The sequence below is a fragment of the Fulmarus glacialis genome, unplaced genomic scaffold (genome assembly GCF_000690835.1).
Source record: "Fulmarus glacialis isolate BGI_N327 unplaced genomic scaffold, ASM69083v1 scaffold43372, whole genome shotgun sequence".
In the NCBI taxonomy this organism is placed as follows: Eukaryota; Metazoa; Chordata; class Aves; order Procellariiformes; family Procellariidae; genus Fulmarus; species Fulmarus glacialis.
The window spans coordinates 1-15,302 of NW_009199346.1; the positions used below are offsets into that span (position 1 = coordinate 1).

General features: G+C 45.5%; 1 protein-coding gene across 1 annotated transcript in view; it reads right to left on the reverse strand.

The window, feature by feature from the left end:
• Positions 1 to 587: 587 nt before the first annotated feature.
• KIF26B (kinesin family member 26B) overlaps positions 588 to 15,302 on the reverse strand; it is a gene marked incomplete at both ends in the record, with an annotated part of 87,389 nt that continues 72,674 nt past the window's right edge. The window contains 2 exons of the mRNA XM_009573219.1: positions 588 to 4,020; positions 5,166 to 5,328. Of these exons, the coding sequence (XP_009571514.1) occupies positions 588 to 4,020; positions 5,166 to 5,328 (3,596 nt within the window). The remainder of the gene's footprint in view (positions 4,021 to 5,165; positions 5,329 to 15,302) is intronic.

Genomic DNA, 15,302 nt, shown 5'->3' on the forward strand with positions numbered 1-15,302 from the left:
GATAACATCTTTCAAGGGGCATGGGCACAACTTTGTTCCATCTTCTAGGTGGGAAGAAGGAACTCAGTGGTGGTTTCAGCTGCAGGGCATCTTGCATCTTTGGGCATGCAGAGCACACAAGGAGCAAAAGATACTGCTATTCAGCAAGACTCTGGTCTTGTGCTGGTGAAACACGTGCATACCAAGAGGGGAGTCTGTGCCCAAAGTACGTAAGAATAACAGTTACATTTCACTGCCTCACAAAGGCATCTTTCTGGAATCAAATCAGAAGAATATTTGTATAAATAAATACTTGAATGTGGCTGCCATCGGCAATACTAACCAGTTTTAGGGATAAATGTTCTTCTGTTCATGTGAAGTAAACCTAAGTGGAATAGGTGAGGGGGAGACTCCACTGCAAAGGCAACGCAACCACACAGGATTTGTGCGTGTTGCAAAATGAAGAAACTCAGAGCCTATGACGTTCACCCTCGCTTCTCTGCTAAGAGATGTAGCTGGTACTGAATTAGCTCACCTGTAGGGCTAGCCTCCCCACCATGTACTAATTATTTGGTCTGCATCCCTCTTTCACACCACCGCAAGCTTACCTGCATTTGATCGTTTCTTTGGATTTTTGAGACTTCGGCACCTGCTGCTTGCAGAGCTGCTGTTCTCGCTCATGGAGTCTTGTGCTGAAGAGGCGCTCCCCGTCGCCTCGCTGTCCCTCATCATGCTCTCATAGCCACTGCTCCCTCCGCTGTGGTAGAAGAGGGCTGTTTTTCCCATGGCGGGGGGCAGCTCCCCGCTCAGGACACTGCTGTTGTCGCTCCCGTGACCACTGCTGCAGCGGTGAGGTTTCCGAGGAGGGGTGATCTTGCTGTAAGGTGAAGGCAGCACGTGAACAGCTGGCTTCTCATCTCCGGGAAGGCCCCCGTGCTCATCTGCCTCTGAGCTTCCCCGTGGCTGTAAGACTCTAGCACTGGCACTCCCTTGGAGTAGCTCCGAAATCCGCCCGTTGACGGCCCGAAGGGGCAATTTGGAAGCAAGGCTGGAGCCCCGGTTTCTGCTGAGGGACTGCGTTGACCAGGACATGTTCTTCCCACTCGGAGGCAAACTGGAGCTCTGCCCTACAGACTGAGGCAGAGACTTGGTCGAGAAGCTGAGCGTTTTGGTGGCAGAGGCAGATAGGCTGCGGGCCTTGGGACTCGCCAGCAGGAGCTTGCTGACTGCAGAGATCTTCGACTGGCTGGCTTTCGGGGAGGCACCTGCGGACTGGGAGAGGCCCGAGTTGGTCGGTGAGGACATGACACTGCGGCTGAGGCTCCTTCCGGCCCTAGGCATGGTGGTGTCTTTGCCAGGGCTCATTTTGGAGCTCACAGAGGACAGGCTTTCCGCTCTTTCCAGCGACAAACACTCATAGTGGCTTCCTGTGGACCTCCCGAGGGAGTTGGTCCTGCTGGCGAGCTGCTCCAGTTTGGCACTGAAGAGCTTGCTGCTGCTGTTGTTGCCACTGCTGTCGATGGCAGGGCCCTTCTGTTTGGCATTTAGCTCCTCGGGGAAGCTGGCCAGGAAGGACCCGGGCTGGCTGGAGGGACTGCTTGTGGTGCTGCTGGCTGCGCTGTGCTGGGGGCTGGCTCTGTTCTTCTGATCCAAGCTTGACTTTCTCACCGGTGGCAGAGGAGGAGTCCCTTTGGGACGAGTGAGGACACAGTGTTTGGGAGAGGCCATTTTCTTGTCAAGGCTAGCCTTAGAAAACTGGGGGAGGGCAGAAGAGCTGACTCCGCTGGTGTCAGTGGCAGTAGGATGGAGGTGACTGTCAGGCTCTTCCAGCTTGCCTGCCTTCGGAAGCCCTCGAGGGAGGCTGCCATTCTTCAAGCCGTCACTGGAATGAACAGGGCTTTGGGTTGCAGAGCTGGATGCTGCCACCTCACACCCATCCACAATCCTCTTTAGACTGTCAGATCCTGGGGAGATAGAGGTGTCCCCGCTGCTGCTGCTAAACCTGTCCACTGAGGACTGCTTTGTGCTGTTCTCAGGCTTGGCTGAAAGTGCGGCCATGTCAGGCCTTGGCCCATCACTGCTCCCAGAGCTGTCCTTTTTTACATCTTCTTCTCTCTTCAGCCAAGGGTCTTCAAATTTGATATCCTTCTTAGCACTGGATTCTTTCCCGTCATGGGGATGAGCAACCTTTGGGTCTGCAGTTACTGCCAGTACAGCGTCATCAGTGTCTTGTGCTTTGAAGGGATTAACGGCAATACATGGATACACGGTAATGTTTGTCTTCATTGGGATGTAGCCTTCACAGCTGCTGAGGCTTGCGGTGTTTTTGATTGTGACTGTAGTTTTCCCTAGAGCTGATATTTTACAGCCTTTGATGGGTGGCACTTTGCCGAAAGCTTCCTCCCCCATTTCCGACAGTATAAGCATGTTGTCAGTCACTGGCTTCTGTTTGTCACTTACACAAATCATGCTGGCACTTTGTATGGTGCTTGCAAACTCAGAGACAGGGGGTTCTGCCATTGCTTCCCCATGCCCATAGCATGCCTGGGCTATGAAGCTGTGGCACGACTGTTCACCATCACTCCCTGTGCTCATTTCACTCAACCATGAGCTGATGGATGAGCGCCTGCTGCCATCATCCTGGGATTTGTCATCCAGGCCCAACTTTGGAAGTGGAAGGAACTGTGTGATGCTGACTTCAGACACAGGAGCTGCACTGGAGTAACATTCAAGATCTTCAGATATGCTGCTGATAATACTGACTGGCCTAGACCCAGAGGCCAAAGCCTGCACAGAGCAGTCACTGTTAAAACTGATGATACTGGTTGGGCGCCCATTGTCAAGGACCCCACTAATGGTTAGCTCTTCTACAAGGGTGAACACCAGCTCGTCCTCTCCATTCAGCTCTAACGGCTGCTGCACAGTCACCATGGTGGTGCTCAGAATCTCCTTCTTGGATTCTGGAGAAATGCTTTGTTGCTGATCTTCATCAAGAACGGTCTCTTCAAAATCCCCATTGCTGGAGGACACCGACTTCTTCATAATCTGAGGGCTCATGCCTACAGGTGGGGTCCGGATTTCTGGCTGCAATAAAGATTCACTAGATATCACCCCAGTATCCTTACTCAGGGGAGCTGGTGGGGGAGTGGTGCTGGGCAGGACTCCTTTCTGTGTGTAGACCTTGCACCTCTGGGAAGGAGAAGTTGGTGGCTTGTACTCGGATGTCTTCGAGAGGCTCGCAATGCCAAGCCGGGGCGAACCCATTGGCCGAGGTTTGCCTTCCACAAATCCACAGGTGTTGAGACCTTCTCTGCTGCTCTGCAAGCTGGTGCTGTGTGCTAACTGACAAGAGCTAAGCTCTTTACTAGAACTGCCTGTTACACTCCTGGGAGAAGAAGGAGTTGAAACATTAGTAAGAGCTCCAGAAGGAACAGGGGAGTGATTTCTCTTAGTTTTGCTGGGTGTTGCATTTATATTTTCCTTGGCTTCTCTATCAGGATGCTGACATTCTGGCATCATATCTTCCTTATCTGACTCTGGTAAGTGGCTAAGCTCTGCCAGCTGGCTTGAGACAGAACACTTAGACATCTGGTCTGAACTAAATTGAACAGGCATCTCTTCAAAGGGAAATTTGTCGGTCTCTTCACTGCCATCTATGCAATCCAGCCTCTCCTGGAGCTCTGCAAAGGTGTTGCACTTCAGGCAGTCTCTTTCAGATGTGCTGGGCCCTGATTCACTAACTTCCTCCAACCTGCCCTCGTTTTTGGTCTTTTGCAGAGCAGGAACTATGGGAACAAAGTCAGGGGGACCCTCATTATCTGTCAGTTCCTTATCAGAAAGGGCAGTGCCATTGGGGCCAACATAAATCACGGTGTCACACGACTGCTCACTGCTAGACGAATAATCAGGATCACTTGATAAATGCAAAATAGGGAAGTCCGGGTCAACAGTGTTTCTAGAATGGAAAGGCCTCAGCTGGGTTGGCCTCCGCATCCTGCCCTCTTCACAAGAGCTCTCTCCTCCAGAAGAACTCGATGTGTACTGCAATATGAGAGAGAGACCATGACATTTCAGCATTGCGAGCAGCTCCTTGCACAAAGTGCATACGCAAAAAGGTCACAGTCACATCTAAACTGGGAAATCTCTAAACTAAGGCACAGAGCTCTGAAGCTTCTTATTCACAGTCCTATAACAAACACACAACAGTGTTCAATGGAGAAGCCAATGCCCCCACTCTGTGTCCCACTCGAAATCATGAAACTTCCAAAAAAACCTACTGAACAAATGGATTAGGATCCCTCCCTTAATTGAGCCTGGCCAAAGAAATCAGATATTTGGCAAAGGCTTTGCTGATTTTGCGTGTGTGTGTGTGTGTGTGTGTGTGAAGAGGAACAAGAAAACTCATTACACAAATAAGGCACAGAAAATAAAAACAATCCCCATTTGGTCATACTACCAGTGTGTGGAATTGTATAACATGCACTCAGAGGTCTCTGGAGACACACCGCTGTGATGGTGTGTGGACTGAATCCCTTCACTTGTCTCTCTTCAATCCATTGACAAAAAAGGTTTTGTCAATCCATAGGCTGTCAATTTAAATGAAACGCATAAAATTCACTCATTGTGCCCAATTCACACCATAAGCTGTACAGAAGGAACCAGGACTCTAAAACATGAAAGTGGATACAGCCCATCCTCACTCTACTTCCTGGAAAATCTATCACCCGTATTTAGAAGCAATGGGAATAAAAGGGGCATCAATGCTGGCAATGGACACACTGCTTTGCATTTATTTTGCTCCTGCTCTCTCCGAGAAGCATCTAATTCTTCATTAATCCCAATTTCCTTTAACTCTACAGCAGTTTCATTCCTTATTATTTCATTAGCACTAAGAGCATAACTGAAAATAAATGCTCTCTGACAGCTATATCATTAAATGAGGCCAGCTTACAAACCTGCTATAGCAGATATGTCTCAACTCACGCCTCTGTATCTGAAACTGAAGCATTTACCCGCCCCTAGTCTCTGCTATGTGCTGTAAGCCACTTGCCTAGGACAGGGTACATAGAACCCACACGCTTTGGAGTTGATTACTGATTTTGTTACATGCTGCTCTGCCCCATCAAGGATCCTTTAGGGACCTTCTTCCTCCACCATTACAAGAAGGGAGTTATACATTGTCTTACCTTAGTTTTCTTTTTCTTCATCCTGAGGACCCTTGATGCAATCTGGATGGTGGACAGCGTCTCAGCATAGTTCCCCGCAGCAGCTGAAATGTGAGCTATCATTGTGGTGCGGCAGTTCATATTCCCCAAGGACTCCCGAAGCAACATGGTGAGCTTGCTGTCTCTGCAAAATAAAATGAATTAAGGCTACATTAGCGAGCAAGGTTTCACTTTGACCATCGTGATGTGACTTGGGTCTCAGCAAGATTTTTTTTCCTCTTTTTAATGGAATCCTAATTAGTTTCCTTCCTCAGGTTTGCACTATGTTGTGTCTGCAGCTGAACATGCTGAAAGACCCTGGACTACAATTTAAACTTCTTTCCTCTTCCCAGTTCCCCCTTTCTGTCTTCTTCTGGCCTCAGTCCTTCTGCACTGTTACCACTGCTAATACAGAGATGCAGACCAGCATTGGAGACTAACTGGTAAAGAGCTGCTGCAGCAAACATCAAACTGCTGCCCTTTTCCAGTTCGCAGTATGCAAGGAAACTCTGGCCTGGCTCTGGAGGACAAGAGGGTAGTGGATTAGATTAGAGGACCCAAATTTTTTTTTTGCCTTCAAGGGCACTGGGTAACTCAATAATAATAATAGTTAAATCACTGAAATTAATTTGGATGATGCTGGTGAAATACAAAACAATCAAGCCTTAAGACTTCGCACAATTGTTCTTTCATATTAGATCTTTTCTTCCACTGAGGCAGAAATCAAATTTTCTGTTCTTGCCATTTACTCTATTGTTCAGCACAGGATAGCTTTTGAAATGCTGATGCCGTATTGTGGCACTGTCTGTGACTGGACTAAGAATATGAATTTTAACAGCATAATAATGCATATATAACGCTTCTGTGGTGATCATCTAATCCTGTAGTCAGAAATACTCAATATAATTTTTAAAGAGAGCTTTAGCTACAAGTTGTACAGGTCAACTGGATAGTTAGTCGGGAAATGGCATCCTCTTGAAGAGAGGCTCTCCTACACTAAAGGTTGTGGATGATAGTTACATATGGCTGAAAGCAAAAACAGCAACAGCCTGGTATTTACCTATTGCTAAAGGAATTGCTTTCACTGTTGTAATGATAGCAATACCTTCAGTGGCTGGTGATCAGATTTTTGGGGCTCACTGTTCAATATCTGCTAATGACCTGTGGTGCATGTGTGCCCTTGGTCATCCACTTAACATTTCCAGCTCACCAGAGTTCTGCATAAAGCTGCGACTTCTGGGAACTGAAGCTATGCCTACTGGATGGGATTGACAGACAAACACCAAAATTCTTGAATCCCTCTTTTTGATTGAGTAAACAACAGCATTTGGGATGCATATTTTGATGCATCTAGCAATAAGTCTGGAGAGCTCATAAATTGTGCTTCTCCTGAGATTTCCAGTACTTGCAATTTCAGCTAGGCTAGCAATACTGAAAGTAAAACATTTTTTGTTTCAGGATTTCTGCTTCCATCTGCTCCAGACACATTGAAGACAGTCTGGTGTCTTTAAGAAGCAAACAAACATCCATAAAGACTATACTGAGACAGCCTCACTCATTTCACTTGTGACCTAAGGCTGCTTTGATTCCACAGATCCAGAGTTAATAGGCTGCTGTATCTCAGGTTCGTGGCCCTCCTTTCCATCAAGAAATAATTAAGATGTCAAATTTTGTACATCAGTTACTGCCACTCGGAAATTATTAACATCTGCACAGAAATCAATAACAAGCCTTTCATTTGCTAGTGCTTCTATCATAGCAAAACATGAGATGACAGGGGAAAGGGCAAAAGAATACATTCTGAACATGTCGGTCTCCTGAGAATACATAACCCATGCAGCCAGCATCAGCACACTGTGGCGTGGCTCTCCTAGAGGTATATGCATTATGAATATAAAATAATCTGTGCCATCTGCCTTGTACTGAAATACACACTTGCAAGAATGACAATACGGAGGAAATACCTATTCTATAACTCAAATGATCCTCTGACATATATCAGATAGGAACTAAAGGGCAGGTTTGTTTAGGATTAAAGCCTGAAACCTAGCAGCAAAAAAGCCCAGCCAACATTGATTTCTAATTTCAGAGTTTGCTCATTCAGCACAGTCTGCATCTTGACCATCAACTTCACTTTGCACCCAGCCAAAATAACTAGCCTCATGTCATTATTGTACACTGAAAAATAAAATAAAGAGGAAGAAATCTGCTAAACAGATTTTTGTCAATTCTGGACACTGTCATAAGACAAGTTCACCTGTATTGCTCTCACAATAGCACCTACTAACTTCTAAAGGAAAGAAAGAAAACCAAAGAGAACATAATAACAGAAAAATGTGGCTTAATTTTTAACTCACCCTATCCTCATCAAGTAAAAGATTGGTAAAATATTTTGGATGTCTTACTGAAATTTGCTTGACAGACAGTGTGAGACACAAAGTAGATGCTTTGTTCTTCTGAATGCTGACATGGCATTTCTGCCTGAAAAAAAAGAAAGGCTCTGAATTGTTTCATTAGGTGATTCATGAGCTGGTATTTGCAAAAGCAAAATTTCCTATGAAAGCAGAAGTTTTGCAAAGAGAAGGTCTGCACTTCTGCACTGGAAGAGCTTTGAGAAGGAAGACCTTTGTTGATCTTATGGCTGTGCAAACTACACGAAGACACAGGAAATTTTGAAGAAGCTCACAGAAGGGCTGCTGCTCCTGGGTGCATGTTGCTCATTGTATTAAGCAGAGGCTGGCTTGCAGAAGATCCCAGATTTCTCATAGCAGCATAGTGAAAAGCATCAATATCTTTATACCAAATGGGAGATCTTCAGGAATGCTAATGGTCGATTTCTATTCTGCTCCAAGAGCAATAAAATGATATGCCAGAGCAGCACGATGACCCCATTTTATATACCTGCCTTCATTTTAAATATATTTCTATCCCATCCACTAATGTTTTTATAGTTTAGGAAATTTACCATAACCCATCATGAATATGGGGATATAATACACAGAGAACAATGAAAATGGGGTCAGGATACCACACTTCAGATTCCAAAGCCTGTATATCAGTAAGTCAATTCTGCAGCCTTTTCAGTGCTTAAAAGTTACCTCATTTTCCTAACTGCATCACTTTATCTAATAAAATACATTACCCTTACTTGTAAAAACCTTTTCTTAGATCTTAGCCTAACTCCTTAGATCATCATGGCTACAGCAAAATACCACTAAATACTATTCATACATCCCACACAGGTAAAACCTCAAAATTAAGTATGCAAAGCTCTATCTCTGGAAAAGTCCAGAGACAGGAAACCTGGGGGCAGGAAACTAAACTCAGATGTCTCTAGGAAGTATGTCAGCAGGTGTGATACAGAGGATCCAGAAAGGAGGAACTATGCAGATTGCCAGGCAGAAAGCTCCAGTTCGTTCCATGGTGTAGCAGCCCTTCACATGGAGAGGAGCTCTCTCTTCTCCATGCTGCTCCCTTACCTCCTCTGTATTTCCACCCTCTCACATTACAGCAGCTACTGGAGAACTTACAGTGCTATTTTCTGAATCTCTCAATAGTTACTACAAGGAACCCTAGCAGGTATTAAACATCCCCGAAAGAGAGATGTGGTAGTGCTGCAGTGAGCACAGTATTCTCTATTTCTTCTTTTCTGAGATTCCACCATGCAAACTGGGATCAGTGTAAATTAGTTCTTTCACTTGCTCAGCAAGAAGGAAAAATGTACATCTTCATGCTCCTCTTATACATATATGTATTTTCCTTCCTCATGAATGATTAATTATACTCAGATTCAAACAATACAGAACCTTACATTGAAGAATGAAGTACTCAAGATCATGATACGTCTCCTTGGACACTACATAAATCCCAGTTGCCTATATGCATTAAGTCAAAGTCCTTAATTTCACGACTGGATACTATTTTTCCACTAGACCCCTGCTTCAATCACTGCACAGGATAAACAGTGCTCACTGAACAAGAAGTTATTCAGTCTTTCATTTAATCCTTGCCTTTTAATGTGTGGACTTGTGCCTTATCTACTGTTGGGACTACACAAACTAGCTCTGAATCCAAAATGACTGATTTCTTCAAAGGTTCTTTTTTTTTTTTCCTGTGGAGCTCATCAATGCAGTATCTGATGAATGCCTCTGAGGTGACGTATATAATCCTCTGGTAATACCTGCAGCACTGAAGACTTCACTAAGTATAGGTGTTCGATGTGAAGCACTGATCTTTCAGAGTACTGAGCATTATAGTCTTTTATATTCAGAGTACAGCTAACTTTGACTTCTCTTGCAGAGAAAATGGGGCAGCTGGTTCTTAGTCTGGGTACCCAGAAAACCAGGAACATACAATTAATAGCGCATCTAAAAATTTTAGGAATGCATTGGCAGAGCCAGTTCTGAAGGTGGTACCAGCTCCCTTCAGAACACCTCCCTTCTTTTCCACAGCCCTCAGTCCCATTTTCCATATGCCTTCCAACTTCTGCTACAAATTAAGGAAGGAATTTATTGACAATGATGACATCACTGTACAGTCCTGATTCATCTCTAAAGCAGGTCCTTTGTCTGCCATGAAAAAGATGATAATTGAGGGGGCGGGGGGTGGAATCGTGCAAAGACAACACAATATATAGCCCATGGGGCCAAAGTAAGTTTGCCAGGACAACCTTAATTTTGATATTTCCTGCCCCTGTAGTGATTGATTTCACAATCTGAATGCTCTTATTATACATGTTTTGTGTAATTTCATGTGGATGTGTGTTTACACTTCAATGAGACATCAGCAAGCCTGGAACCTTCCTATGTATTAAAACCCCTCAGTTGCTGAACTAGCCAACTAGCTGGCAGCAGCAGCCGGCTGCCACCTTTTGTATGGACAAGCAGTAGAGAAGGAGGGCATGACTCTCAATTTACCACGAGGTTTTGCTAGTATTTGCTGCCTGTAGAAAAACAGTGAGACTCAGGAGCATCACAAACCTTTCCTGTGCTGTAGCAGAGCTGTGCTCTCGTGTGTTCACATCCTTTTTGCCACGCTCTTCTCTCATCAGACAATCCAGTTTTCCTCTATCAGTGTCTATCCTGGGCTTTCCTCATCCAACCTTCTTAGTTGTTCTCATTCCCATACCATGATCCTCACCCCCAGCTCCTCACCTAAACAGCCCAGCAGAGCTCCATTTCATCCTGCTGTTGATGAACACCAAACTTTGCCAGTCTCCAGCATCACTGCTAAACACTCTCCCAGTACTAATCTCCTCTTTCCTCACCTCTTGCTCCCACTAACGTTCTCCACTGTCACTGTCTGACCTCCAAGGCCCCTCTCCCCACTCGAGTCCCCCCACCTGCTCACTGATACCCGGTAGAGGAACCCCATAATCCCGCCATAATTTGGCATGGCTGACTGCATCATGCTGCCCAGGTGAGGTGCAGGCCAGGGTGGGCGCATAGCATGGGCAGTGCCTTCCTGGATCTTCCTCTGTCAGGTCCTTTAGCTTTATGAGAATCCGTGCGAGCAATGTGTTTGAAGTGAGCTACACAGAAAAGAGGCAAATGGTAATTGCTTTTGTTTAGGGCTGCAAAATAGAATTCATGAATAGAAAATGAAGCAATAAGAATAAATATTACGCTCAGGAAATTCACAGGAGTTTTCGTTGCCCAGCATCTCATTCTCTGTATGGGAGAGGCAAACGCAGGACTGTTCCACCAAAGGAGGGAATACTGGAGAGGAAGATCCAGCTAAAGTCTTGGAATAATGATTTTTCTGTGGAATTATTTAACCAATTATATTATATGCTTTGGTTTGGTTTTTTTTTTTCCCCCACCTTAATAACAAATATTTTCTTTGTCTTCCCTTTCCTCTCACCGTACTGCTATGAGAATTTTGGCTATTCAGTTACGACAGCAGCACCATCAGGAATAGAAATAATAACACTCCACAGGGGATACAATACAGTATTATAACTAAGCTTTAGGACGTGCAATGGTGTGTGTTGTGCTCTCCATTAATCACATACCTTAGTGTCTTCCTAGGCACTTGGCCAAAAGGAGAAAGTTGTCAACTCCCTCAAGGTGTTATTGTTACAGGATCAGATGATGTATGCCCTGAGGTGTCTTGTAATCTAATTATTTATAGAGCTATGTCAAAGGAAAAATCTCAGTAACTATGGCAGTTATTTTTGATCATGAAGTCTTAACTCTCCTCCCTTGTGCAGACGCACTGCTTTATTCATAGTAATAAATGCTTGCATAACAAGGGAACCACATAAATACTCCATTTGGTTTTGGCTCTTATTGCATGGAAATAATCTCTACAGAGGACAGTTTATAGCTTAAAAGGCACAAACCCAATAGTGGATGTTACAGGTGTGTAACAGCTGAGTTCATGATGAACTTAGCTTAGCTATGTCTTTTCTTTCTGTTAATAATTTTGATAGAGGGAGAGAGGAAATGGGAGCAATGTGTGTAGGCACAGGCAAAATGAGGCCAGGTGGAGTGATAAAGCCCTCAGTGGTTCAGCCATGTAAGCCTGGCTTTGTCAGCAGAACGAAGCGAGGCAGTTGAAGAAAGATGGGTAACGTGTTGGACCTTTAACCTGGGGAATCCTTCACCTGGTGAAATGAGGCATTGGGGAAATAATGAACTCGTTCCAGGTGGAAGCTGAATAGCCTTAAAGGGAAAATTAAGCAAAGTGGAAATCTCCACTGCCACTGCAGTTAGTTATCTTGTATGAAGTACACTATAACAACCCAGCAAGCTGTGCTCACTGCACGGCGGGAAGGGGAGCCAGCTGAAAGGACTACAGTGAGGGGATACTGTGCTCAGGTTCACGTACTGGGAAAAACACAATCACATCTGGAAGGGGTGTGACACTGCAGCAGTCAAGAGCAGGAGAAAGATGTTGTTGCAGCCAAGTATGGGATAACAGGGACTTTTACTTGAACTCTAGTATTACAAAATGTATATAAAATGTAGGGGGTTCCCCCCTATAATTCTTGTCTTTTAAGAGCATAAGTATGCAAATTTCTTATTGCAGAACAATCCCTGTGCCTGTGACAACACATGAGCATGTGGCAGATGCACAAAATAGCATCTTCTGTTTCTTTTCACCAAAGACAGAAAAGAAAATTAATGACAGGAGGACAGAGTCCCAACAGTTGCAGCTGCTCTGACTCCTTGAAACAGACTGTCCCTCTCACCATAAAAGGGGCTCATTCAAGAGCTGTAGCTTTTGTATAAAAGTTGCTCCCAAAGCTGATGAAATTTAAAGAGTCTACAAAACAGCCAAGGAGTATGTTATCCAAAAATGACATAAAACGCCCCATTCTTTGGAGGTCCTGCTGGCTGATCTTACCAATTCAAGCTTATCTGTAGTAAAACTGTCTCACAATAAAGCAGTCGCTATCACACACCAGCTTCACTTTTACCTACTTATTAAAGAGCACGTGGTTTCTGACATTGCCAGCCCAGGTCTGAGCTGCATGCTGCTACACTAGCCCTGGGGAAGCACACAGAAAGATGGCCCCTCCATCTTCTCATTTCTGCCTGGTGCCACCAGTGGAGCTAAAGCAGCACGGGCATCTTTAATTCAACCAATGAGAGAAAAAAGTTCCTCGCAGTCTTTGCCCCAGCTATGTGAATTTACGTGGTTATGTTCAGGTGCACTTCGCACTGTAGACATAAACCCTTATTTACAGGTCAACATGTTACTCAAATGAGAACTCAGAGATCCAGATGCACTTTAAAGCCACGGCAAGAGCAAGTGTTGGGGTGGGAGGGAGGAGGTGGTTGGGAGGGCAGCTCTGCTGGAGACCAGTGACAGTTTCAGAGAGGACTGCACTGGAAATGGACAAAAGGATCCCTCTCCCCTTTGTACTCCAACTCGCAGCAGAGAGCCAAACATCATACACAAGCAACCATTAAAAACACACAAACAAAGCTCAAAGATAATCAAGAGGAAAAGGATCCTAGTGGTCTGTCTCATTACAGTGCCAACTCCTAATAAATTCTAGCTGAAAAACAGAAGCTCAATTAATCCGGGGAGCTAATTAGGCTCAGCAACTATCTGTTGGAGTTAAAGCCAGATTCCCCAAAACCAGCAACGCCACTGATTAAGAAAACCTGCGCAGTAAATAGACTGTGATTTACAGGAGAAAAAAAATCCCCACCGTTAAAACCAATAATGATCCAGATTTTAAATAATTTAAGGACTCTGCATGTGGCCCGGCTCTGTGCTAACTCCTACCAAGGTACACTCACAAAGGGAAGGAAAAAGCCTTCCCTCCCCCCATACCCCTCCTTGTTTGGCTCCCTTGCTTGGAAGCATTATAGCAACCACAAGTCTGGCTCAGCTTATCTCTATGAAGCCATTTGGTTGCTTTATATGAGAAGGCAACAGTCGTATCTGCTGCTGAATAGCAACTGGGGCAGCTTAGGAGCCTGCCTGCCTCTCCTCCAGGCTGCCTGCGCCCTGGCAGCACAGCGGGAGCGCTGGGAAGGGAAGGGGTGGAGAGGGGCTGGCCAGCGCCTGTGCCTATAGGGCAGCGACAGGGGAAAACACATAGCAAGGAAGAAGCATGAGGAAACATCCCCTGAGAATCTGCTGAGGACACATTCTGGAAACCATCTTCAAACCAGCCCCTCTGGTGGCTAATAGTAGCACGAGCACAGCAAAGAGACACCTAGCGAGGGCATTTCCAACACCCCTCCATCAGCCCGAAGAGCAGGATCTGCTCCCGTTGCTCGCTGTCTTCACTTGCAGCGCTGCTGCCCCCAGCTCCCACCGCCTTCACAGGGTCAAGCAGTAGTTTGCAGGATTGGACCCTTTGGGACAGGCTGCTATTTTTGAGCACGGCTGATTAAAGCGAGGCTCTCCGCTCTGCATTCAAGAGGCTAAGCAAAGGCGTTGTTTTTCAGAAGGCTTCAGCTCCCTGCAGCTCAGCTGCTGCCAGTGTCATCGGCTGGGGTCACACGTGCTGAAGAGCCACCATTGGTGACAGCCCCTGCAGAGAGGGCAGGGCAGCGGCCATCTCAACTCCCCTTTCAGCACGAACAAGCACCACCTACGAGACTGGCACAACTCTTGTGTTACGCACATCCCAAGCAGCTAGGTGACCATTTCGTATGCCTCCCTGGTGAATACAGCATGGCGATTTGGAGGGGGGACAGAAAGGCTGCTCGCTGCCGCACCGAGCACTCCCACGCTGCCCGGCTGGAGGCAGCCCGCTGCTGCATGTGCAGCGGCACCCGTGAGCCCGAGTAGCAAGCAACAGCGCTTTGCCCTTTGCTTGCAAGGAGTGTTATGATTCAAATGTACCGAGAGTGGAATAGCAGAGTTATTTCCTCAGACGAAAATTAACTTCAAATGTTTGTAATTGATCCATGAATATTCATGATCTTTTGGGAGGATTTCATAATTACTTCATTCTGGTTAGGCTCATTTGATCTGCAGTAGCGACAGCAGTAGTTTACACTCCTTCATCAAGATGCCAACAATTTGGCAGCGTGACCTTCCCAGTTTCCTGTGCTGGAGAGCAGCTCTAGTTATCCTAATTGCAATCCCAAATGGAGTGGTACCTGAAAATAAATTGACTGCTGTTCAGTTTTAGAAACCACTGCACTTGGCACCGCTACTAGCGTAAATAGATGACATCTCCAGGAAACTGGGAAGGTCACTCTGCAAAATACTTCGCATTTTGATAAGTAAGATTTTATACGCTGACCTCGTAGAGCCTTCAGCTCACAGCATTATAGCAGAGGGCAGTGAAACTGCACACATTCCTGTGCAGAAAGGAAAAAAAGAAAAAAGAAGGCAGACTTTGGCTGTCATTAATATTATGAAAATGATACAATTCATCTATGCCACCCACTAGACATATTCCCAAAGAAAGTTAGGCTTAAGGGTTCATACTGCTTATGCACCTGCGCGCAAGCTTGCCTCCAGCAATAAACTTCTAGCCTGTTGGCCAATTTGAAGAGACTTTGAGAAAATAATATAAAAGCCTCAAAGATAGTAAGTCACTGTAAATGCTGTGAGAATTGATGGCTGGGTGGATGGAAAGAAATCTTATTTGTGCTCCCACAGAAAGAAGACTGAAACTCCTTAAACTCCACTCTTGAACAC